The sequence below is a fragment of the Patella vulgata genome, chromosome 9, assembly GCF_932274485.2.
Source record: "Patella vulgata chromosome 9, xgPatVulg1.2, whole genome shotgun sequence".
Classification (NCBI taxonomy): domain Eukaryota; kingdom Metazoa; phylum Mollusca; class Gastropoda; family Patellidae; genus Patella; species Patella vulgata.
This window is the reverse complement of record NC_065887.2, coordinates 23,099,013-23,126,675: the sequence shown is the minus strand read 5'-3', so window position 1 is coordinate 23,126,675 and position 27,663 is coordinate 23,099,013. Positions and strand designations below refer to the sequence as shown.

General features: G+C 36.7%; 1 protein-coding gene and 1 long non-coding RNA gene across 7 annotated transcripts in view; one reads left to right on the top strand and one right to left on the bottom strand.

The window, feature by feature from the left end:
• Positions 1-10,600, bottom strand: part of LOC126831462 (solute carrier family 40 member 1) — a 28,058-nt gene extending 17,458 nt beyond the window's left edge. The window contains exon 1 of one of the 2 annotated variants that reach the window (XM_050561967.2): positions 10,441-10,600. In XM_050561967.2, coding sequence (XP_050417924.1) covers positions 10,441-10,444 — 4 coding nt within the window. In that variant the 5' untranslated portion in view covers positions 10,445-10,600. Of the gene's footprint in view, positions 1-1,824; positions 2,235-10,440 lie in introns of those variants that run through there. The other variant, XM_050561966.2, reaches the window with a different exon arrangement.
• Positions 1,064-19,135, top strand: LOC126831484 (uncharacterized). 5 transcript variants are annotated; one of them, XR_007684177.2, is made up of 6 exons: positions 1,064-1,344; positions 2,390-2,443; positions 14,629-14,725; positions 16,226-16,340; positions 17,035-17,226; positions 17,584-19,135. It is a non-coding gene; the product is annotated as an uncharacterized LOC126831484 (long non-coding RNA). The 5 variants fall into 5 exon arrangements; XR_007684179.2 differs by lacking the exon at positions 2,390-2,443 and having other exon boundaries at positions 1,065-1,344; XR_007684180.2 differs by lacking the exon at positions 14,629-14,725 and having other exon boundaries at positions 1,066-1,344.
• Positions 19,136-27,663: the final 8,528 nt, after the last annotated feature.

The window sequence follows — 27,663 nt, the reverse complement described above, 5'->3', positions numbered from 1 at the left end:
GACAGGCCTTACAGCACACACGTGCTAACCACCCGGCCACCCCCCCCCCCCCTATTTTCGAAAGGACAGCCACTAGTAGTTCCCGAATATTTTGCAGTAGATAAATAATTTATCAAAGTTCTTTAGCTGAGCTACGTAAATTCGTTCCGTATTCCCGAAACCTGGGCCCTGTTTCTCGAAATTTTAACTAAAGATAAAATCCAATTTTAGTAGATACTTCAATTTTGATTGGCTAAGCACTAAAATCAATCTAAATTTCCAATCAAATTACTAAAATTTGGATTTTATCTTAGTTACAATTTCGTGAAACAGGACCCAGGCCTTCATTATAAGATCTTAGAACTGATCTACGACATTAAGTCGAATAGTAAAGTAAGAGCAGCTTATATTCTAATATGAAGTAAGTTTCGGTCTCTACGATATCAGAGAGATTGACAATAAAATCAAGCGTGTAGTGTTATCAAAGGTTTCGAGGCAGGAGAAATACAGACCTACTGACAAAGATCATGGTTGAGACAATTATACGATCTCATAAAAGTTTGGGCAAATGAAAATATTGTTGTTTCTATTTCCTAATACACTAAACTTTATAGTATTAAATATCCCGGAAAGTGTTAATCTGATATGCTGCATCTTCTTGGCCATTTGCCCCGTTTTCAAGATTTACTGTTAAGGACTACAAGACCAATTCAATTCTTAAAGTTAAAAATATGGTGAAAATAAATGTGCCACGATCGATGACAAGTTGTTTATCAATATCTTCCAAAGCTTCGCCAAATAGAAGTTTTAAGCTTGTATTTACTGAAAGGACTTGGCGATGTTTACTAAATGAAGTTAAGGTGGTGGACACATTCACAGAACCATGTCAGTAAATAGACTCAACCATGTGCTACTCTATTAACAAAAACAATACAGTTTTCATCTTGGTTTTGAGAGGCAATCATTAGATTTGTTGTTTACAACTTTACGACTTTATAGGCGTTTGTACCCTTTAAGTCATGTATCACCATTCGTCCGTTTCAACTGGGGGTCGTTATCAGATAGAAGACGGTATTTATTCTTTGATGCGACTGAACGAAAATCGCGGACTCTGAAGTTTATCAAAAAACAATCAAACGATGTATCGTCTATTATCTTAACAGTGTCGCAATTCCCTGAATATAATTCTCGCACTTCAAGTCATCAACCAAAATAGAATTAGCGACTCATATGATTGTTTTTATTCACGATAAGCCATGTTCGACCTAAAGACGATTCTGAGGATGTCGATTAACACAAAGTAACATACTCATTATTTTTATTCTTTTGTGCCACCAATCGTGGCACGATCTTCAAAGAAATTAGGTAAGTAAAGGTAAGTAAGGTATAATTTGAATCATGGTCAAGTTATACGATTATACACAAGAAAATAAAGCGGTATGGTATATATTATGGGCTTAAATGTCATCTCGATCGCATTAAGTGTTTCGCAGCCTCATAACTTTTTCTCTAATAAAATTAGGCCAAATTATTCCTTGGTAAATATGCTTGACCTGTTGACGCTACAGAAGTGACAATATATATAGTTTAGCACTTTCACTACCCTCTGTGGCTCACAGATACGTTAAACATGCGATATGTAATACGAACAAAAACGATCAATGGTTGCATTTAACACATGGGGGCCAATATGTAAACTGGATATGTCATTTTAAAAGTAATGATCTTTTAATTTATCTCTGAAAAAAATAATATATCGTTTAGTGGCGCATGAGAGTTAAACTTTATCCCTGAAGTGTGGGTAGAGAAACTGATTTTGATGATTGCATAACCTTAATAACTTACACAGAAATGATTTCACAGCTTTGACTTTGGCGACAATTTTGACTTCATCCCCTTTATTTGTGTGTGTATCTTCCGTGTTAATATTCCCGCAGTTTCCCACTTGGTGTGGTTCAGTTTGGTTCGATCCTTGTTCAATATCCTCTGAATGAAAAGCTTCGTTTGTCACACCTTCCATTTCTTTTGTCAGTACCTTCTTGTCACCCGGTGTCTCATTTATGAAAGGCATTTCGAATCGTACACGGCTTTATCCCGAAGACAAACTGTTGACAAACGTCACCAAACTAAACGACACCCTTAGCTTTTGCACTTGTTTTTCTAGGAAGAACTTTACCTTAATGTTACGACTTGACTCCTAAGTAGCTGAATTTTAACTTCTATAACGTATTCTTTCGTACGTGGGTAAACCGTCAGTCGGTTGCTCTAATACTTCTTAAGAGTTGGCTACGTGAGGTTCGGGTTTTTGACATAATATATTTTCCTATACGATATGCAGACTCACGAACGGGAATTTAATCATATGCCAGCTACATCACCTAAGCTAGGGACCGTGTTGTTTTTTTTGCAGCCGAGAGTGGACACGGGTAAGGGCCGGGGGCAGACGAAAGTGAGAATAACAATGGTAAGTATCTACATGTAGCACAAGGGTGTCAAGCCAGATCCGGTCCGCCAAAGGTTTAAATGTGGCCAGTTGAACAAATTTCAACAAACTGACGTGTCGATAATTCTTAGAAACTAGCGGTGAAAATCATTTATTATTGTTTTCCGGTTTTAGTAAAACTCTTACCTCTGTACTGTGTGTCATAGATATCCAAGTTCTATGTAATACAAGACAACGTTGTGTTCCATATTATATCTTGACAATTTGGAAACAAGTCTAAAATATTACCTGCATCAAGGACGTTTGGCTTTGTTTTTAGAATCCATTACAGTTCAAGGACGTTTGGCTTTATCTTGATATTTTTGTACATCTTCGGCCCATTTGATGTACATTTTGGGTTCATGTGGCAGCTGAATCGAAATGGGTTTGACGCCCCTGATCCAGAACCTTTGGACCCGTTGCACAATACACACAGAAATCCGACATGTTATTATCATCTCGGTTAATCTTACGTGTGTATGCCACGTTATGTGTCGAGTGCAGAGAGTCGCAAATATTTTTGTATTTTGGACTATGTATCCGTAGACCACAAAAATCTCTTCTTTGATTGGCATTTAGTAAATGAACATATTAACACAAGGTACAATTTTATGGATACACAAATACTGAGTTTAATACTAAGCGACGTTTCAACGAGTATACTCTCGTCTTTATCAAGCAAAAAACTCATTTGTAATATCCGCGTCAGACCGGGGTGGCACCCTCACTGCGCTGCCACGATGGAAAATTGTCAAGATCGCCATAAGCGTGGTAAAAGCGTGGTGAAAACGCCAGATGTCGTAATGTGGTCTCCATGATCGTCACTGATCGCCGAGTCACGGCGTTTGTTTTGAGCATGTCAAAACAAACGCCAAGGTTCTGAGATCTGACCTTGAAAGCTGTGAGAACGCGATGGGATCGGTAACATCTCCACGAACGTAGTAAACGCGCAGTTTCACACTGCGAAAATTGTAACATTTGCAACGGCGACTTCATGGCGTCTTCACCACGACCCGCGCGTGTCTGCCACGACCCTACCAAGAGTCCGGCGTCCTTATGGCGTTATCATGGCGATGTTACGATGATCTCACCACTGGGGCTCCCAGTGCACCTTTGGCGATCTTATGGGTTTCCCACTGCGTTTATAGAATTCTTAATACGACTGTGGCGCGGTTTCCAAGCTTGCATTACGCTCCTATGGCGACCATGCCTTTCACGTGCGACTTGCAATAAAAACAGGAGATTCAAAGTTCATCTTGAAATTTCCAAAAATCTGACCATCTTTATGTAGTCGCCGTGATCACGTGTCTGAAACGCACGTGCATTCGCGATACACGTAAAAGACGTGTGGTAAGAATCCCATGAGCGTGGTTAGAGCGCCGCGGGTTCATCGATGATCGCCGTTGCCAAGTCAATAGATCTCAGTAGAAACGCCATAAGCACGGAGAGGTCGTGACGGGCGCGTTGGGTTCACGTTTGCCGGCGACCTTGTTCATTTTCCGGTCGCCGTACGGTCGCAGCAGCGCAGTAAGAACGACCTGACGGGAATATAATGAGCTATTTCATTTTCCAATCTGATTTAAAATGCAGATCTATATTTCATTTCGATTTTTTTTATACTTCCGATGACCTCCATTACATTTAATTGGCTTATCTCTTACATCAGCAAGAGCGCTGGTAATTAAACCACAATTCCAGATCCTTTGAAAGATCCTTTGAACTATATAAAAAAAATAGGATCTGTGTTTTCTTATTTAATGATTTTTAGTAGTAATAAATACTGGTTAATTGGTTAATGTTTTTGGGGCTGCTACTGCGGATGACTATAGGATGTTGCTCAGAATCATCGCTTTGTGGATCAATCGAGCTCTGGCAGTAAGCTCCACCAGTTTGTGTAAGATCATAGGGGTTCTAAAAAAAGATAGAAGAATTCCAAATACGAAATTAAACTTTCATTATTTTTTCTGTTTCAACCCAATTAATGTAATTAAACGGAGTTTAACGTCATGGGTTTCTAAAAATAATACGAAATGAAATGGGGTTCAACGTCCTACTTTTCTGAGCCGACTGGGTTAATGAAGACAGAAATTCCAAATAAAATATATACAATGATGACAGTTCAAACGTTTAATTGGCAGCTTATGTCATTCATAATGAAAACAACCTATTAATACAATATGCAATGATTGGTAAATAATAATAGATGCTATAAATGATTCAACCATAAGTAACTAAATCTTTGCATTGTTCGATTATACAATTTATTGTCTGTGAGGCTCCATATTGGGCGTTTATGTGCATACTTTGATTTAGGTCTTTCACATATAATATGAAAATAATTAATCACAATAACTAAAGAATATTGCGTGCAAATTATTATTAATACCAAATATTAACTCACCTAAACATAACAGGTCATTTCGGGACTGGGGGGTTGGATGGCTGAATGGTTAGCACGTGCGCGCTGTATCATAAAGCCTGTCATTGAGTCAACTGGCTTGGTTTCGAATCCCCGGTTGTACGTGACAAGGAGTAGGGTGGCCTGTCCAACCTCGTGGGTTTTCTCCGGGTCCTCCCACTGCTAAAGACCCCTACGCGCAAGCGAATTATTGAAATAAAATTAAACCATGTCAGTCCCGCAATGACCTAATTTGTCTCGAGTGGACGTTAAACCCCATTCCTCTCTCTCCTCTCTCATTTCGGGACTAACATATGTTTCAATTTTATTTCAATAATTCGCTTGCGCGTATGGGGTCTTTAGCAGTGGGAGGAAACCAGAGGACCCGGAGATTGGACAGGCAACACTACTCCTTGTCACGTACAACCCGGGAAAGGAAACCACGCCAGTTGACTCCAATTACAGACATTATAATATAATGCGAGCACCTTTAGTCCGGCTGCTGCAGAAATGAAAACTCGGACGTTAAACCCCATTTCATTTCTTTGATTTTAAAATAGGCACCAGGCGACTCAAAACCGGCTCTTACTTGTGACGGGGGGGGGGGGGGCTACTTGTTCGAAAGGGGCGCAAACATGTAAACGCAGCTGTCAGGGGAATATTATCCATAGAATAAAAAATAAACAAATCCCGTATATATGGAGATCATTAAAATTTGTTGTTTGTTGAAAAAATATATTTTCCTCCTTTTTCACGAAACGATGATGGGTCATATTCCCGAAGCAATGGTAACGAGCTTTAACATCTTAAATGAAGAGCTGGTAATGCACGTTATCATTGCTTTAATAATATGATGGGTGTTTTATCATCATCCCTCCGTCGATAATTTCGTGTGACCGGTTGCGCATTTGTCATTTTGTTTATTCGTTTCATTCTATTTACCGTCGCTTTAAATTTACACACTTCTCGTAACTAAAGCATTTTGTTATCTCAAAGTTATCTAAAATTAACTGATTTAATTATGCGTTAGTTTTATCTCTCATTGTAAAATGTTATGATAAAGATATCTATAAAAACAAGCACAACCATTGTATTATGGCTGTGTACAAAAAGGCGAGATGTGAACATATTAACTCATAGGGTGTTATCGATAAAATGTATATCAGATATTTAAGTAAAACTATTGACCGATACCGATAATTTGTATATTAAATAGTTAATAGATATTTAGACATAATACGTCTCTGTAGCTTCCAGGTAGCTAGCGTACATTTCACAACGTAAAAACAGTTCAGGTATACAGTCTACATACCAAGGTAACAATCAAACGCATTTCAAAAAGGAACACAACTAGACTTGCTTGCAAGACTGAAGGCTTTCACCGTGCCAAGGCGTCACACGATCGACAGATGCATGACAAAAGACTATCCCCACCACTCCCGCACCCCCCAAATAAAAACACAAATATGCATAACTCTGACACGTTCTTTGCATGCGCATTACGATAGAGAAGGGAATTGAAAAATAGAGTTGAACAATTCACATCATGATTATCCTAGATCGGTAGAATCGAACAGACGCCGGCAATCCTCCCACCCCCTAAACAAACACACACTCACCCCCCCCCCCCCAAATAAAAACACACATTTGCATAACTCAGATATTGACATGTTCTTTGCATGCGCATTACGATAGAAGGGAATCGAAAAATAAAGTTGATCTACTCGAAATGTTAAAAGAACAGCAATGTCGCAAAAGATATTAATATCAAAGTAAAATGAAATGGGGTTTAACACCATTCTGCTCGGAATGGACCATGAGGAATGTTTCGAACGTACAGCGGCGCTAGCCTACTCTTATATACAATTCCAACTGCCAAGGGATCTTTTACAGTCACACCAATGTGTATGCGGGACTTCGGAATCGCGTTCATGTCAGCTACTGAAATATGTAACTGGTTCAAAAATTAAATATCGCCAATTTTCTGGTTTCGTGCACGTTAAAGATTTGACGTCACTAACATGTAAAAGTTTACTATTAATTACAGACAGAGTCCAGGATCAAACTACTGAAGCAGTCAAGAGCCAGGATGTTCGCGACTACTTTGTTTTTTTATATTTACTGATACTATCATATTTCATTATTTGTTAGCGTAGGACATTGTCATTTATATATATATTAAACATGTATTATATGTCTTATCATAGAAGTCTATAGTGTTATGTTCTTTCTTAATCATTTGTTTAAATACCTTAATTGTTCGCACCTTTCTAACCAGGGTAATTACATAACTGTTAAATTAAACAATGGATAACTCCTACCTCTTAAAATGATTTATATAATTAGTAAATAATTATTATTATCTAATGATTGTTGTTTTGTGACATATATAGTGTAACCAATATATGCATTGTACTTTTATAATCAATATGATACTGTGTATTAGTCCTGTTTATGTTCTTATGATTTGAATTTCTTCATGCAATATTTGTAAATCGCCAGTAGGAATAAATGTCTCTTATATACATGTAGATACATTATGATGGCTGGAATTTCTTGTCTACGATATCACCTTCGGTGGAAGTGGACGTAAAACCCCAGAAACGAACGAACGGACGCTGGAATTTGCACGGTGCCTTTGGAACTGCGTTGTATCATACAGTCTGTCATTGAATCAACTGGCGGCGTTTCGATTCCCCGGTTGTACGTGACAGGAAGTAGGGTCAACTGTCCAACCTCGTGGGTTTTTCCCGGTCCTCCGGTTTCCTCCCACTGCTAAAGACCCCTACGCGCAAGCGAATAATTGAAATAAAAAAGAAATAAACCATATGTTAGTCCCGAAATGACCTAGTTTGTGTCGAGTGCACGTTAAACCCCATCTCTCTCTCTCTCTCTCTTTCTCTCTCTCTCTCTCTCTCTCTCTCTTTTCATACACATATATATCAATTAATCTCTCTATAGAAGGAGTTCCCCAAAAAATATTAGATTGCCTTTTTGAGAAAAAGACCTCTAAACATGCTCGTACCGCTGCGCTAGTCTTCTTTTATATAGAATTCCAACCGCCAAGGGATCTTTTACGGTCACACCAATGTGTACACGGGACTTCGGAATCGCGTTCATGTCAGCTACTCAAATATGTAACTGGTTCAAAAATTGATTGAATATTCAATGAAATATCGCCAATTTTCTGGTTTCGTGCACGTTAAAGATTTGACGTCACTAATAAAAATTTAATATTAATTACAGATAGAGTCCATGCTCAAACAACGTCATGCCTTTTATTATAGGTGCAATATTCGATAATATTGTCCGATACTACTGCAACAGTTTCAAAAATTTGACTTTCTTATAAACAGCGCGAGCCGTCGATTTCTGTCCAGATGATTACCGGTATAAGATAATTTTGACAAAGAGGCAACAATATTAATTCAAAGACTAATTATTACACACAGCAATCAACTATTTCTGTTACAAGGTCACTAAACCCATATTTTGGATAGAAGAAAACATTCATAGTTGAAATAATTTCAGTTCAAATATGATCACTGATAAAAGCACTCTTGAATAGGCTCTATACGTTGACAAAACGTACAGATTGTATTCCACCTTATGTTTCGCTTAACAATTAAAGGTGCCGTGATTAATTTTCGATCCCTTTGTTCTCCTACTCCTGAAATTTGGAACTGTTGTACAATGGTTTTATATATAACACTACTGATAGGCCTCTCTGTAGAAGAAGTTCAAAAAAAATATTATGTTGACTTTTCGAGAAATAGACCTCTAAAAATGCTCCAAATCGTAAAAATACGACGTTTTCGATTTTCGATCTCTTTTTTCGGCTACCCCTGACATTTCAAAAAATGATACAGGGGTTTCAAACAACAGAGTACCCATTAGTCTCTCGATTGAGAAAGTTTTAAAAAAAAATTGGGGGGCGTTTTCGAGAAACATGCGTCTAAAGTTGCTCAAAATCGCAAAATACCTTACCTTTCAAAGTCACATAACTTTTTTATTTTTTGATAGAAACTTGTCGCTGAAGTACCATCTGATAGACGATTCGAATGGCTATCAAACGATATAAAACTTTAACTAAACAACAAGAACACAATTGATACATCGCATTTTCCGCACAGGCACTCATTTTGTCCAAGTTTGGGCACTTTTTTTTACCACTTTGCTTTTGAAAAATGGTACCTAACTGTCAAAATTGTAGTTTTTGGTAAAATTATGCCACTTCCGGTGCCGACAGATAACACTACCGGTAACAAAAAAAATGACAATTGAGACAACAGAGCATATGAACTTTTTTTTATACAAATCGAACAATAAATAATTTCCGCACAGGCACCCATTTTTCACAATTTTGTCAAAGTTTGGGTACTTTTCTTGACTACTTCCGATGATTAGAGGAATTTCATTTATAGTTCATGCACTGGTTTGGTCCTTCGACTTCATATTCCTGAAGTTTCAGAAAAATCGTCCTGGCCGTTTTAAAATAGTAAGAACACTACGATTTGACCAAAATGCGAAAAAAAGTGAAAAATCAAAGTTAACATTTCAGAACAAAACTTATATTGTTGGAATCGGATTGAGGTCAGCTATCCAAAAATATAACTGAAATTTCAAAATTCCAAAAAATAAAATTTTTAGAAAATTTTGAAAATTTTCCATTTTTCACCAAAAAAATGAGAGCGACAAAGTTTTGAACTGCTATTTGCTCAGAAATGTCTCCAGCTATCCAAAAATGTAAATATCTAAAGAATCCATTGAGAATTAAGAGAATAATGGCCGATAGAAAATCAAACTTCAAACCTCTATCTCTTATAGTTGCAGAGATCTAGCTTCCCCCAATAAAAAAAATTAATAATAATAATAATATTAATCTTAGTAATAACAATAGCCTTTCACCGAAGGTGAAAGCCTAAATATAAATCATAAATGAGCACGGCAACTCAAACTATGAATAAACAAACAGTTATTTTATTTTTGTTAGATTATCTGAATTCATAGAGACCAAATTCAGAATACAGAATAATTATCTCAGTATTTCCATGGACTTATAATACGGTCCATGATATTTCTGATAAAAGTGCGGTCAAGGGGAAACAACTCCAATTTTTAGGTTAAGAATATGACAGCGTCGAGGATCCCATTATTTTGAGAACACGCCTTCAATTAATTCCGTGGACTTGGGTTTTCCCCAGTGCTCCATGTTGATTTGAAGAAACTATTTTGATAAATGTAGATTGCCTAATCTAAGCAACAGATCATTCAGTTCATAAAAGGTGGATTTGCATACAAAAATATGATGAATGCTAACGTAACAAAGGGAGTTCGTTACAATACAAATCAGACAAGCTCTGTCCAAAAGAAAAAAAAAGGAAACTCAAAGGTGTTTTGGGCCAAATACACAAAAAAACATCGATATTATTGTTATTAGAATAGATAGCATATGGTCCCAATGTAAAAAAAAAACAACAACAAAAAAACAAATGCAATTTATGAACTTCAATATAAAACATACAAAACGCAGCTTAGAAATAAGTTAGAAAAAGCAGACGAAAAATAACTCTGAACTTACCCATTATTCGATCTTGTAGCCTTGTTCACCACGCTAAGATAATATCATACACACATTCAGATTATAGTAAACTGCCATACGTCCGGCTTGTGATCGGTTATCTATAGTAAATTCGACATGACAGTGTCGTTGTTTTTTTTTTATTGATAACAAAATCCAACTGTAATCTCGATTAACCAGACACTCCATATATACGCTTGCAGAAATAATCTATAGGTCGACGAAACTTGCAAACCATACTTGATGGGACATCACTCAAAATTCACTTTAAAGTAGCTAAGTCTCTAACTCAATATCATTCAAAATCTTCAACATTGAAAACACGATTTATTTGTCAAATTAAATCAACATTCATGTTGTGATCTTACCGGGAAAAGATGGGCTTTTGATATCCAATATTTAAGACAAAATAAAATTTTTACCATTGGTACACGAATCGTGTACCATAATGCGCTTCAGCCCCAGTTGTATCAAGAGACTCGAGGGACGAGGCTAGACACATTGCACCAAATCAAACGGCGCATGTGGACTGGAATAACCAGACGCTAGAAATTTGCACTCGCTTGAGACTGCTGGCTTATTTCGCCGAACATAACTGATTTGAAATTGGAGTAAAAACGGAAACCATCGAATGTAAATCAGTTTATATAATTCATATTACAGTATTATATGCGTTGCGACCCACTTCTGTCAATTTCTAGGTCCCAAATGTTAGCGATTTAGCTCCTTTAAAGGGGTGTATTTTACTAAGATATATTTGTTTTGATTCAACAGCTGGCTATGTGCGAAAGTAGCCGGCCTCATTGCTTTTAAAGTGTATGTAATAATTATTAGGCATACATTTTCTGGGTACCGGTAATGAAAAAGGGCGGTTGACTGAAATTATTTAAAATGCAACCCTTGAATAATTTTGGTCAAAAATAAAATTGTCGATTTTATTGGATGTTACTGTATTTTTATTTGTTGTTCTGGGGTGACTATATCCGCCTTCGTTCATTGTTATTGAATAGAAAGGAGCTTGTCTCGTTATAACACATTAGGTCGACCATTCAATACATTCCTGAGATTAACACAGTATTTAAGGTTTAACGTAACGGAGACTCAGCGAAGTACTCGCGATTTGGGAGATCAATGTGATCAATTGAATTCGATATTTTTATCATGGGTACTATAATCCGCCTGTTACAAGCAATTAACCCTTTGCAATTAATCACTTTCAAATGTTTCTATTATACTAGAGTAGCCTACATGTATTACTAAACATGTTAAAAGGGAGATGGACAATAAAATTATTTTGTCAATGACAATAACATTTTTTTGCCATGGGCAATACCATTTTTTAAAAAATTTTTTGCCATGACTTGGCATTAAATCATAATCCTTCATTTTTCTGTTTTAAAGGAGCCAAATCGCTACTTTTTGGCACGTAGAAATAGACACAAATGTATATAATAATGTAATATGAATGTATAAACTGATTTACATTAGTCGTCTCTGTTTTTACTATAATTTATAATCAGTTATGTTCTGCAAAATACGCGAAGAGCCCAAATTGAATGGCGGTCTTTGGCGTCTGGAGGTTATTCTAGTCTACACCGGTAGTGTTCTCCTGTGTGATATGTTTAGCCTCGTTCATCGAATTGCTTCATTACAAATGGCACTCTAAAGCATTCTGGCATGCGATTTGTATGCCAATTTAAAAAATTCTATTGTCTTTTTCACGGTATTTAAATTGACTAATAAGTCAAGTTGGCAATGTCGAAGACTGTGGATGATACTGAGTTAAAGACTTGCCTCCTTTAAAGGACGTCAGTGATGCAGGACGGAGGGCCTGACAAGGACAGCTGTCTAGTCGTTCGGATGGGACGAAAAACCGTATGCCCGTCTTCATTAGCCCAGTTCGGAGCAGACATTGTACAGTGGGCCTATTGCATGGGCCGTATATTAGATGGATAGCCATTATTTAGTAGCATCTCCTCGATTAGTTCGGTGGAGTGGGGGTGGGGCGAATGATCTAACGCCCGCTCTCTAGATCACACGGTCTGCCATTGAGTCAAGTGGTTTCGATCCCGCTGATATACAGGTCACGAAATGATCTAGTTTGAGTTGACTGGACGTTAAAGGGCGTATGGCTCTATTGAAACCTTTGAAAAAAAATAGACGAAAATCGGTCCAAAAAGCACATTTTAATATAATATGAATGTATATAAAGAGATTTAATATTCAAAAATATTATTGTAATTTCTAATCAATTATGTTCCATGAAATATGCTAACAGTCCAATTTGAACGACAGTCGTTCAGTCCAATTTGAACGACAGTCGTTCACATGGGTTTTTTTTATACGCCCACATTTTCATGTGGACGTATTATGCCGTCGCCCCTGTCCGGACGTCCGTCCGTCCGTCCATCCACAATTGTTTGTGGACTCTCTACAGGTCACAATTCTTATCCGATTTTGATGAAACTTGAAATATAGGTTTATCCCCAAAAGATCTCGGCTGCTTTCGATATTGGCATGTATCGGATCGAAACATCATGGATTATGGCCCCTGATTGTACGAAAAATCACGTTTTTAGCTTGTGGCATATCGGACTGTAACTTCCTGAATTATGGCCCCTGATTGTACGAAAAATCGCGTTTTTAGCTTGTGGACCCTATAGAGGTCATAATTTTTATCCGATTTAAAAAACCGTATTATTATATCACCGTTACACCCTAAGGAAGGTAGAGTTCAAATTTCGTGAAAATCGGCCCAAAATTGACAGACAAAATGGCCGCCGTTCGTTCTCAAATAGCGTAAAAATATGGTATATCATCAAGGTTGTGGACCCTATAGAGGTCACAATTTTTATCCGATTTTGTTGAAACTTGAAATGTAAGTTTATAACACAAATATCTCAGTTCCTGTCGATATTTGCGCATATCGAATTGTAATTTCCTGAATTATGGCCCTTGATTGTAGGAAAAATCACTTTCTTGTTAGCGTGTTCTCTATCCATCTCTCGAAAATGTGGGCGTATCCTGCCTGGCAGCCGCTGGTTTATTAATATTTTGCCGTTGTGATCAGCCATTACTAATTACTTCCGCATTGTCTTGTAGAATATGTTTTTCTTTGTTCAATACAAATGGCGCCCAAAACCATAGAATACGCAGCTCGTGTACTACCGGTAATTAAAAATCTGCTCATTATGTCTTAAATATTGGATATTAGGATCCCATATTTTAACGGCAAGATAAAAAACATCAATATTAATTGGAATGCACCAATATTGAATTCTATTTCTTGTTTTCTTTTCTTAATTTCGAATATTATGGAAACTATGGAGGTTTAGCTCCTTTAAACCATAGAACTATTTAGTTTAGTTCTATGTTTAAACCAGATTCCCTACCTTCGGTCTCCTAAAAGAATGACGTCATGAACCTCTTTCGTCATTGATTGGTTGACAACGGTTGGCAAAAAAGAAGACTCCATTTTGGACGAAAACGATTGACGGTCGACTGGACGTACGAAGACAATTGGACGGACGAACTTTCGACCCACGGTGCGTAGGAAACATTGTCAGAATGAAGGGAAATGTCGATAAAGTAAAGTGCCAGCTCACGCAGATGTGTTGGTTGTTTTCTGTCATTCATCTTCTCTGTCTGTATGCGGTGCCAGTTGGGGAATTGTGTTGGTGGTAAGCATTCTGTATGGGTTTCAACTTCTCGACACAATGGGCAATGGCTGAAGCTACCGCACAAACCATGACCAGCCTCAGGACTTCAGACATCACTCTTCCGATCTTTTTTTTTACCCACCCAGCGCTATCTAATTAAATAAAAAAGACTCACTGACCAGCTTTAGCGTAGGAGGTCAGGGGTTCGATCCCGGTGTTGGCCGAGAAGTTCTTAGGAATTTTCCAGCTTGGTTTGCCCTTATCAAGGGTGTAGGTCGGTGGGCCTGGCAAAGTGTCTAACCGAGTCCCGTGTAGGCCTACATACAAGTTAGTATGCACGCAAAAGAACCCTTGACTTTGACCGTTGTTATTTAATTTATGTCCGGGCCAAATTGCCCCCGTAGCACACCGTATGTACGTCTTTATTAACCAGGTTAGTGCAGAAAAGGACATTAAACCAAATTCATTTAATGGAATGCTTATTGATGTAAAATTAATGTTTTTGGCGTTTTATTTTTTCTTTCAACAGTGTATTGTCAACAAGTAACAACGAGTCATGTCCACTACTAAATTTGTATTTCCTCTTACGGAACACACAGACTGACCATGAAGAACTTTTTAGTATTGTAAGTCCATGATGCAGTTCAGGTCAATTACCTTTTAAAAACATAATTTAATATGGGGTATATTGTTGTTACCTTAACCTAGTCTGTCTGTCCAAAAGGACCAACTACATGTACATCCATCACGGGACGGTTCATGCTATAACTTTAAGCGCGTATTTTATTTGTTGCTATTGTTGAGGAAGAGGAATCCATTGAAATTCAGAATTGCGCTTGTGTTTTCGATGTATACGGTCCATGCTAGAACTTTAACTAACTGTAAATATGCAGTTGCTTGCGATTACTGAGGACGAAGAAATGAAATGAAATGGACTATGAAGACGGGCATACATGGAAAATAGAGAGAGAAGGAGAGAAACAGGATTTATCGTCCACTCGACACAAACTAGGTCCTTTCTGGACTGGCATGTTCAATTTAACTTCAATAATTCGCTTGCACGTAGGGTTATTTAGCGGTGGGGGGGGGGGCGGAAGACCTGGAGAAAACGCAAGCTGGATCCTATCCTATACTCGTTGTCACGTTCAATCGGGGAATCGAAACCACGCCACTTGACCCATTGACAGCCCTTATGATGCACCCCCACCCCATCCCTACCCAAATCGTAAATAACTCTCCCACCTGAACGATGTCCGAATATAAATTCAAATACGCCGGAAAAGCTGGTATTTATCGATTGAAGTTACCTCGTATCCCTTCAAAATGCTAATGTGTTTTGTGTGATGGCAGGATATTTATTATCTATTGTTTTAAGTAAACAACATGTTTGTGTCGTACACAAAGTAATTGATTCAAACGGTAGGAAATTTGTAGTTGTCATCCATCCACGTATTTGTAGGAGGTCGAGAGGTTAATGGCTTTAACAGTAACCCAAGAAAAAGAAAGGTTAGGTTGAAACAGAAAAAAAAATATATTTATACTGTCTTTAAAGTGTGTGATCAACATTCAGGGTCAAGAATGCGTTTTGAGAAAACGCGGTGGCTCATTGAATAAGACGCTGAATTGATAGTCAGCAGGTTTCGGGATTTTCAAGTGTGGTTGTAGGACAAGGAGCCTGACAAGGACAGTGGATAGTCGTTAGGATGGGACGGAAAACCGAGCTCCCGTGTGCACATTGGCGTACATGTAAAGAAACCCTTGACAGTTAGAATGTGATATATGAGTAGGCCGTAGCGCCGCTGTCTGGGCAAAATTTCCCCCATAGTACACTGTATGGCGTATGCCCGTCTTCATTAGCCCTTAAACACCATTTGATTTAATTTTCAGGCTTTTTACGGGCTTAAGTATTGAATACATATTTTAGCAGACTTAAAATTAAAATAGATTTGTGCCTTCTGCGTTGTGTAGCCCAAGTCATAATTTACGCATCAATTATGATGCGGAGTGTAAAACGATTCATGCAAATGAAATACAGTAATAATTTTGTTGAAAATGAACATGCCGCGTTGTGTAATCCGCGTCTTAATTTAAACAATATACTGTGACTGTTTAATTTTATTTTTCAGATTTTCTATTTAAAACTTTTATGTAAATCTGTGGTGGCATCAACACTGTTGATTAGAGTTTTTGTACAGAAAACACGTTCTTGTTGTCCACTTGATCAACCAAATAACATCACAGGTATTCATCTCTTCAGGAACTGTATTTGAGAACATTGACCTATATATCATGAGTGAAGTCCCAAATTTCACAGGGTTTCCATTGCTGCAAATGACTTTAAATGTGTAAACCAAACGCCCAAATGTGTAAAAATAACCTAGTGTTTGATATGATGGCTAAATTTTCTTACCACGGACACGTAATTAAAGACGACCACTTTCCACTGTTACTTTTGCAAGTTGATATTGGTTATCCAGGTGCTTTGGATTGGCATGGCATTTGAAGGAATATCGATGGAAACCGAATATTTGTTTCTTGGAAAAATTATCACATAGCTTCAAGTAAAACTTCTACAACTACAAGGCTAGATACGCTTAACCCTTTTTTTCTGATTTAGAAATTCTCGCGTGTAGCCTCGGTAAGTGTTATGGCTGAGCATATCTTATACTCGCCAACATAGAAGTTGACTGCCCCGTGATTGTCACATCCGGCTAAATGTAAGTTAAACAGATCTACGGACTTGTCATACGTTTTGGGTATCAGTGTACGAAATAAATTGAAACATTTAACCTGCCGAGATGCTTTTTTTCCCCCAAACTAGCCTAGCGCTAAGTATAATCCCAGAAACGCTGCTGTTATGTAACTAATTACATTCGGCCGCAAAAATTACAATACAACAAACCCTTTGTCAAAACTTCTTTATTTGTTCTTTTAGCAGAGAAAACTGTACAATTTGTGTGTTTATCGGTACATTATGAACATGGCACCACCCAAACCACGTCTACATATCACAAGAAACGACGACGTACTTCAAAAAAACTGGCAACTCTTAAAGACAAGACTTCACGGGAATTGAAGAAAATAAAACACAAACAGAAAAAACAATGTCAAAGATATTGGTTTAAAGGTAAGATAACTTTGTTTAAAATACAGATGTGACATCACCCTTTGATGTTGGCGTACCATTTCAAATAATCGTACGGGCAATTTACCAATCTTACATTATTTATACTGGTGAAATATTGGACTCACGTGACGTATTTCACTGTAAAAGCACGTGCGGAGTGTCTGTATTTTAAGTCGTTTAATGGTCTCGAGCTTAAGACATTATATAATATATTGTAAAAACATTCGGGCCAATGCAGTGTGCTGTATATAATAAGGTAAATTCTGCACAGACAACGGCGTTTCTGCTTACTCTTGAATGTGTGAACGATCTGCCTTTAATGGGTCGCATAACAGTGATGTTTGAATTAAATTGCAGACGAGAATCTACGTAAAGACACTCGCTGTAAGGAGATGTTGATTGGTGGATTAGAAATAAAAAAATCAGCCATGGAGGCCCATATGACGCAGTTGCAATACTACGTCACATTCTCACGAGATCAACTAGAGATGCAACGAGAAAGAAATAAAATCATTCAAGATAATATTGATCAATGTGGTAAACATGTTGGTAACAATAATATACCATCTTATCAAGAAGGCATGGCTAGATAAATTTGAATCCATTTATGATAGAGCACAACCTACATATGTCAACTTTCTCAGACAACTTACAAGATATCGTGAAAAAAAAAATTAAATAAAGATACCCAGCGAAATCAAAGATCGTAGCTTATCGTAAAATTTACTGCAATATTCCTGTGTAAGCATTATTTATCATATCAACATATTTACATAGTTAAACCTACTATACCCTTTAAATAAATTTTCAACTATGTTGTAAATTATATTTTATCGCCACTTTTTATATATTATAGAGAGCTGTCTTAGATGGTATTGTTCATTAATTTAATACTTAAGTCTTTATAAGCATGTTTATATAAAAATTTGCTAATATTGTTCAATTTGTAGGCATAATGGAATATACTGGATAATTGAATTCTTATTCAGACTTATGATACAGTCGATTTATGTCTTGTTTACGATAATATTTGTACCTGAAAACAACTTCAAAATTATATTACAAGTAGGAAATATGACGTGTAACTTGATTTGGGTGCTATTTTATGTCCAAAAGTCATGTTTACCGGAAATGCGACCTGGTTCGAGTGCAGTTTAACATCAATTTAAATGCAGGACAACTCTATATTAGTGTAAGTTTGGTTTCTATAAGACTTGTGGTGTTACTTCTATACCTCCAGTCCAAGTAAACCAACGGTAATAAGTCATTGATCATTATTGTCCCTATTGGGACTTTGTTTCATTTCTCTGAAAATATCCATTTCTTTGTAAAAAAAAAAAAAAGAAAAGAAAAGTGGTTTGAGATGTCGAGGTTTTTCTGTCAAGATGAATTTGTTTACCTTGGTAACGCGAGCCGAACGAACAAAACAATTAATTGAAAGTCTTGTTACAGACGGCTCGGGTCAGTCGGTAACTAATGATGATGATAAAATAGTACAAGGTTAAACTTGTTGATATCTGTTAAAGATCCTCGTCCTGTATAAAGAAATCTTTTCATTTCATTGACAACTCGACTGCAAGGTCTGCTACTAGGTATAGTGTGCTATGAGGAAAATTTTGCCCGGTCAGCGGCGCTACGGCATACTCTTATTTTGAATTCCAACTGTCGAGGGGTCTTTTAGGTGCACGATAATGTGTATACGGGATGCTGTTTTTCTTCCCATCGGAACGACTATACGTTGTCCTACACCACTTTCTAGGCCAACACCAGCATCGAACACGGGCCCTCTGGGTTAGCGAGCCAACATTTTACCAACGTTAGCCGTGGTTCCTGTCTCTAAAATGTAGATTGCATCATATTCATAGAACCTTTGTATACGGACCAGGTGGGAAATCTTTTTATTGATAAATCGACCAATCTTATTGAAAATGAAATATAGATCTATATTTCTTTTCGTTTTTGGGTTGTTATTTTTTTTTTTTGGGGGGGGGGGGGTGGTTATACTTTTGATGGCCTCACTACGTGAAGATCTGACCGGTTCTAGTGGAAGGTCGCGGCAGGGGTCGTACGAACGACTTTTGAGCCTATGACGTCAGACATTGATTAATCAATCAGCGTTAAAGTTTCTAGTGGTTTACCTACAGAACCGTGCATCGCATGCCAAGAACTCGCCGTAATAGACCGTTTCATTGGCTAATCCCTCACTTCAACCAGAACGTGAGTTATATAACAACTCTTTCAGATCCTAGTGTTGTGAAGACAAATAAAACGAAATTTTGAACTATAAAAAACGAAATAGGATCTGTGTTTTAACCAGACTGTAAATCGACCGTTTTCAACTAGAATATTTATCTACATCATTACTATTTCAGAACACCAAGTATTTCTTTTTATTTAATTCGGAAGTTTGTATATATGCATATATATAGCTAGTAGACAATGCAGCCTGGCTGATTAATAAAACTTAGAACAAGCAGTATATGTATGAAAAGAGTAAATAGACAGACTATATTTGTATAAAGCGTCTGTATTAATATAATTGCGATAGTATTAAAGGTGTTTAATATCAATATATCAATACTATATTGGCTATAATGTTGTTATAGTGTTTATCTACGTGATAGTGACGCTATAACTGATGCTATAGGGTTAATGATGAGGACCAGACCAGCTGTAGTATACCTGAAATATAAGAAGCGTGTACAGTCAACCTGTTTTACCCCAGTGATACAACTTGTTCAATTTTTCTGTTCATTTGGCCTACGTGTCTCGTGTGAACCACAATTTGTCTTCTATTTATGAAATTTTAATAACAATTTACAGGATTCCTACATAAATGTCGCTGTTAACCTTGCCGCATTATAAAATGCAACAAATTTATTGTTTTAGACACAATTTCAAAACCAGGTTATAATGTTTAAAGGAGCTAAATCGCTAATATATGGGACCTGTCGCAACGTACATGTATATAATAATGTAATATGAATGTATATAAACTGATTTATATTCAAACCTTTCCGTTTTTACTCTAAAATTCAAATCAGTTATGTTCGGCGAAATACGCCAGAAGTCTCAATCGAATGGCAATCTCTAGCGCCTGGTTACTCCAATCTACACCGATAGTATTCATTGCGCATAATCTCCAAATAAGAATATACGGTCACCGTTCAACTTGACTTGTGGAATATGTCTAGCCTCGTTCTTCGAGTCCCTTGTTACAAATGGAGTTGAAACGCATTATAGTACACGGTTCGTGTACCAATGGTAAAATGTTTATTTTGTCTTAAACATTGGATATCAGAAGCCCATCTTTTCCCGGTAAGATCACAACATCAATATTGATTTAAAAAATGGACTTATCTACTTTAAAATTGTAGGTTTTTATCATGCGAATGCCTTGAATGGGTTCGACGATAAACATTTTCTGATTGGGACACAATAACTTTGAGTCTACTTGGGTGAGAGATTTTTTTTAAACAATATCTTTATTCGGGATGCCTGAATGGGACTTAGGTGAGCGTGATGAAATATTTTCATTGAGTTAGATAATGAGTTAAGAAGAGTGATAACCACTTTGGTTGGTCGAAACTTTTTAACACGATAACTTTCCGTAGGGGTGGTGGAACTTGGGGTATAGTTTCATTTTATCGATATTTTGACTAAGTTCGGTGGTAAACAATTTGATTGGTTAAGACATTGGAAAACAAGATCCCCGATTCTTATTGAGGTAGAATGTTCAAACTTGGTGTAAATATTCAGCATTTCTCCTTAGACTCAGCAGTGATAAGCAGTTTCATTGGGCGATGATTTGGGATATGATTCTCGTTGAGTGAGAGTGATGACACGTGGTGTACCTTGACTAAGTTCGATTGTGAGCATTTGCTGCTCGGGTTTAGCAGAATGGTAAGCAATTTGATTGCTCGATGCTTTACAAAACAAATAATGAGAAAGTAATTGTTGAATCTCATCTATCGTTTTAGGATTGAGTCGGTTATTTATTAGTTTGATTGTACACCGATATCAATAGTGAAATAGCTTAAGGTCGCCAAATTATCCAGTGTCACGTTAAAGCTTTTCACATAAAACCAAGGGTGATAAATTATAATGGCTATTGAAGGTCCAAGAACGATGAGAATAACTATTCTTTATCAAAAATATTGATAAAATTGTTATGATAGCAATACTTAACTTCTTCCTTTAAAGATTATCTATGATAACATCTAATAGTTTTAACAATGTTATCGTTGTATATTGACAATTCACCACATGTGATCAGAGTCTATTGAATTTTAAACAGCTTTTTACATCTATAAAGTTTATAATGTAGTCCATCAAATAAATTAGAATAACGTTTTAATTTGATACAAGTGTTATTGGAATAACACATTTTTATTAGATATACGCTCGTATATTCCCATTTTATGTTTGAAATTATCCATTAATGAAAATTTGAAACGAAAGTAGTAGACATAATTCATTTGCAGTTTTTATAAATGGTACAAAACTGAAATAATGACCTTGCTACAGGCCACAGATGAAATACTATAAATTAAAACATTTGCTCTATATTAAAATCAAAATAATGTCCAAATTATCTATTCTCATAATGTTATACAAAATATAACTTAAGACTTGTCATTTGTTCAAGACGAATTTTCATAATTAAACTAAATTGTCTAATAAGTTTAAACATGACTTAAAATCGGGCGCTATTACATTATACATGTAACATATTGCAATTCTACGGGAAATAAACCGAAGCTTTATAGTACCATATGTTTAAGATATCCTATCTAACAATTAATATTCCTACGCGAAATTTGGTTACAAATTAATTAAGTTCAGAACAACAATATTAATATTATATCGTCAGCCGATATTTATAATGAAAGCAATAATAGCAATTGTATTTTATATAAAAGACACAGGATTGAAAACAGCGCCCTGAGACAGACCACAGTAATAACTACTGAACGGAATGAAACTTTGGTGATTACTTTTAATAATTCCTATGTTCTTATCCAACACATTTTGAACATGAAAATTTTCTGAGCCCCGTAGCAATATGATATTTTTATACTTCCTTGTGTTAATTTCATTTCATTTCATATTCGCCCAATTAACTGTAGTTAGAGATGTTACACAAAACAATAAAAGTAGACTTATGTGGCCAATGAAAAATTCACTTACCTTTTAAGCTTGACAATATGTTTTGTTTCACCAGAACGCGCTGCAATGAAGTTTATTAGAATGATGCTGTATTATAAAGTGAACATAACATATTTAAAATCATCGTAATGTATACTCTAATCGTTAACGTGGAACATGTGAACTAACCAGATCGTCCTAGCACACCTATATCACTTGCCGGACCTGAGAACCGTTGCACCTGGCATCCAGTCCTATAGTCAACTCGCTCGATCTCAATACCCGGGCCACGTTAAAGGGCCGCGTCAGCTGTTCGAGAGTATCCATTATCTAGATACCCCAATTACCAGCCTCGCCTTGCGAAAAGATATCAGATCAGATTAACATCGCGCAACATACGGGAGAATATTGTAGCAATTCCCAGCTGTAACAATCATTTTGAACGCTGACATTAAATAGGCCATAAAAACTCAAATTGGTAAGAAATATTAACCCATATGACTCGGATGCTGCCATACCATTACCAATTTCAAACGTAAATATTAAAACTGACCATAAAAACTCAAATTAACTTATCAATATCATTAATCCAAATTAATCCACGGTAAAACAGGAAGAAGTGCTTTCCCAATTCTGAAGTTTTGTTTTCTTTATAGATGTCGGTCTGTTCTGGTGTCCAACGAAATAACTAATGTAAATCGTCTGTGTGTTTCTGGTGGCAATACCATACATCCATCGATCCAGGCGCGTGTTGGGACGCCCCCCTCCCCCATGTGAGGCCTATACAGGAGAGACACATGAGAGAGTCTGTACATCTAAAAGAGTAGATTTCCCCCAGAAATGATCTCAGATGCATGGAGATTGACTTCAAACTTTCAAAGTTTTCTAGGGTTAGAACCCTATACCCCCGTTGAAGCTCACCGGTCAGTCACACCAGAATAGACCCCCGCACCCCCAGGGCTTATTTTTCTGCACACGCACCTGTCGATCAGTATGTGATGATTACACCCACTGTTCTGCTCCGACTGGGCTAATGAAGACCGGTAGACACCATACAGTGTGCTATGAATTAAATTTTGCCCAGGCAGCGGCACTATATGGTCCACTCTTATATCGAATTCCAACTGACAGGGGGTCTTTTACATGCACGTCAATGTATACACGGGTCCTCGGTTTTACATACCATTCGAACGACTAGGCAGCTGTCCTTGTCAGACCCTCCGTCCTGCACCACTGGTAAGGGGGAAACCACTTCGGAAAAATCCCGATGAACTTTCTCGACCAATGCAGGGATCGAACACGCGACCTCCAGGCTGTAGCGAGCCAGCGTCTTACCCACTTAGCCATCGTGGCTCACCGTATATTTAGAGAATATGTAACCTTAATATTGATCACAACGGGTGTCATAAATATTTTATTTTGTAGCAGACTATATCTAAATATATTCCACGCAAAAAATTGATAGCAACCATGAGTGACGGCCTGATCGGATACCGTCGTCAACACGACTCTATTATGCCTGTCCTGGTTTATGATGATGCTTAGCGAATGGATGGCGTTATGAGAAGAATAGAAACAGAGCTGTTACAATAATAACTTCCTGTAGTTAAACAGATATAGTGATAGATAGATCAATAATAGATAAATAGGCCGATTAAATTAATCTAATTCATAACACTGTAAAATAGTAAAATGTTAATAAAGTCAACAAATGGTAACAATGCGTATTTTTTTTACCGGGTTTTGGATGTAGGACCACGCGCATGTGTGCACGAGGTATGGTAATGTACCTCGCTTTGCTGTGATTACGGGATAGATTTTACAGATCTAGGTTTTTCGTCCGATCCAGAACACTATGTTTTATTGACGAATTTGTATATTTATAAAAGATGATATACATTTTTGTGTTCTTTTTCTTTAGCTATACCAACGAATGTACAGCCACGGAATATTACATGTAATTAACGCGATAGACTGACATTTCAGCGGGAGCACATAACACGACAGTTTGTTTGTCGTTCTGCCAGTTCGCCATGTATGCCATTTTGCAGGTCTACCAAATCCTAGAAATGGTTCCACTACTGATGTCTTCCATCTTGCTCCAGCCACAGTAGTGGACCGTCCTAGGGCCTTCCTTTGAGCAAGTTTTGTAGTCACAACTCCCTTAATTTCCTATTACACTGACCCCAAACAGTACTGTACATAGCTTAACATATAATAAACCAATTCCCATCGAAATAAAGGTGAAACCTTACCCTATAATTATATGATTTGATTAAACCCAACTGCTATGCGAAATTTCTGTTCACTTTAAAATTGCCGCCAAGCCAGAATCACGTGTGTCATGTCACTCCAAAAATACAGAAAAACTGTTTATTAAGATAAGATTATGATTTCGGTGTTCCGCGCTTCACTATTTGTAACATACTTAATTACTTATTTCCATGCAAATTGTGATATGTTTTGAAAATTTTGCAATTGAACCTAATTTTACTTGCTCAAAGTCTCGAATAGTGTATCAATTGCAGCCGAAGATAAGAATTATCACGGCTAAAAATTGAAGCTAACCAAATCTAACAATAAGTATAGTCACAACACGTTTAGATTGTTTTAAAAGGTGAGTGAGACATGTTTGAACACCAATAGACCCTTCTCAAAATTTCTGGACAATACCTAAGAAGATGAAATAGTAAATTGAAAAGGGCCATTTGGCACACGTGGATGCAAATTGGTTTCAATTACACCTACTAGTTTTAAGAGACGTAAAGTTTATTTCAGCAGCTGTTCAGGTGTTAAAGCTATAAATCTATTTGATATCGGCAGACTAATATTATGTTTGTTCAATATTATAATAATACATTTATATATTTTATTTTTGAAATATTGATTTTTAAAGTATATTCTATATTAACGAATATTTTTGAAAATATTCGATAATATGTTGTCGTACTCTTATTTCGTTCCGGTGGTTCCCTCTGTTTTGGTTTAACTCTAATTCTGCCTTCTATTTCAAGTGATTGTGATTTGTTTAAATCAGTGGTTTCCATTATTTACAGAGCTATCGCTCCGTTAGCTCCCAAAGTTATTGTCAATTATCCCCTCTACCTCCGCCTTTTTCACCACCCATATTAACAAGTACGATTGTATTATGGATCAGGAACTGACCATGTTTTTGGATGAAATTCAAAAATCTAATTCACCACATCGATGCAGATTTGCTCACTCAATGAAGAACAACAAGAACAAGAACAAGATGAGTAGTGATTAGCAATTTAATCTTTTGGACATGGAATGGAATGGAGTTAATGTAACGTCCTACATTTTCCGCAACGATATAATGCAAGTGCTTTACAGTGTTTAATGCGAGCAGTTAAAGAAGTTCATAAATAAAAATAGACTAAGATATTTGTTAAAGTCTCTGATCGCCATTATACAAACTACAATATTGTTAAAATGTTCAATCTCTAAAAGGAATATCAGGCAAAAAAAATGGTTCCATTTAGTTTATCACATACAAATTTATGATGAAAAGATAATTTCGCAACCCTCGCCATGCTCTGTAAACGATATAAACAAGTCAGCGTCACCTATAAGGGTTGGGTAAAATCTGGCCCCCTTTTTAATCCAATTGAATACAAGGCGGGAAACTACATTGTATAATATACCGTTGATATTTATTAGGTTTTCGTTAAATGTGAAATACTTTTTGACTACATATATAGCGTTAATATAAGATTTTATCCGAAAAATACAATTAACGATCACCGGCTTTAAAATATGGATCTAATATAACTAAATAAAGGGCGTATATAAAGTGATTTTTAATATATTTTTGAAAAAAAAAAAATGTAATTTCTAATCGAAATACGTGAACAGTTCAAATTGAACGACAGTTGTTTACGCTCGCTTAATCCATTCTAAACGGGGTTTTTTTTTTATATTATTATATTATTGTTTGTTAATCAGCCTTTACTAATTACTTCAAAATTGTCTTGCACTTTATGTTTTTATTTGTTCATTACAAAATAGCTCCCGAAACCATCGAATACACGACTCATCAATTGTTTATAAAATGTTAATTGTTTCTTAAATATTGGATATTAGGATCCTATAGTTTCACGGCAAGATAACAACATCTTCAATAAGTGAAATTTACCAATATTGAATTCTATTTCGTATTATTAATTTTATTAATTTCAATTATTATGGAAAATCTGAAAATATTGAGTTAGAGACTTAGCTCCTTTAAATTTGACAATTGATGTTTTCATAAAGATGCAAATGACGCACACGGACTTTAGGATCTATTTTTTTTATTATTATTATTTTTATTTTTTACTGGATAAACTATTTTTATTAACTATGTACATTAATAGATACGGAAAGAGTTCTTATTAAGTTTCCGTAAACAAAATAATTATGTTTAAAGGAAAGGTTGGGTTTAAGTAAGGCAGAAAATGCTAGTGTGATGGGTTAGTTGTATTTTACGTCCGCTTCCACCGAGGTGATATCGCAGACAATGCTAGTGTGAAGTGGTGTTTGAAGATATGGCTGAATGGTTAGCGTGTGCTCTCTGTATCATAAAGTCTTTCATTGAGTCAACTGACGTGGTTTCGATTTCCCGGTTGTACGTGACAAGGAGTAAGGTCGCCTGTCCAACCTCGTGGGTTTTCTCCGGGTCCTCCGGTTTCCTCCCACTGCTAAAGACCCCTACGCACAAGCGAATTATTGAAATAAAATTAAACCATATGTTAGTCCCGAAATGACCTAGTTTGTGTCGTGTGCACGTTAAACTCTATCTCTCTCTCGCTTCCTTTATTTATATTTTAAACAAGGCTTACAACATTGAGAGGCTTTATATGACACTGGGGATGTGAAACACGCACGTGTATGTCTATCTCGAGACTTTAGCGTGACACACCTTCAAGTACGGTTTCTACTGATTATCAATGGGCGAATTCTCACGAGCGACATATGCTATTGAAGATAGCATAAATATTATATCATTTTTTGTAGATATCTATATATTATATAACACACACCAAACTCACGAAGAAACAATTTATTCATATAGGCCGGTATAACATAATTGAACGACCGTGAGACGTCCCGTTTGACATACAGTCCGGTGGCTGAAGGGGGCGAACCGCCACCCGAGCTGTGAATTTATGAGACCGAGTTTTTCTAGGCCATTTTTGGCGTAGATTCCGAATCTGGGTGGTGATCAGGCATTTGTGGGGGCGTTTTCGACAAATTGGGATCCAATGTCTACATTTGGGGGTAAATGCG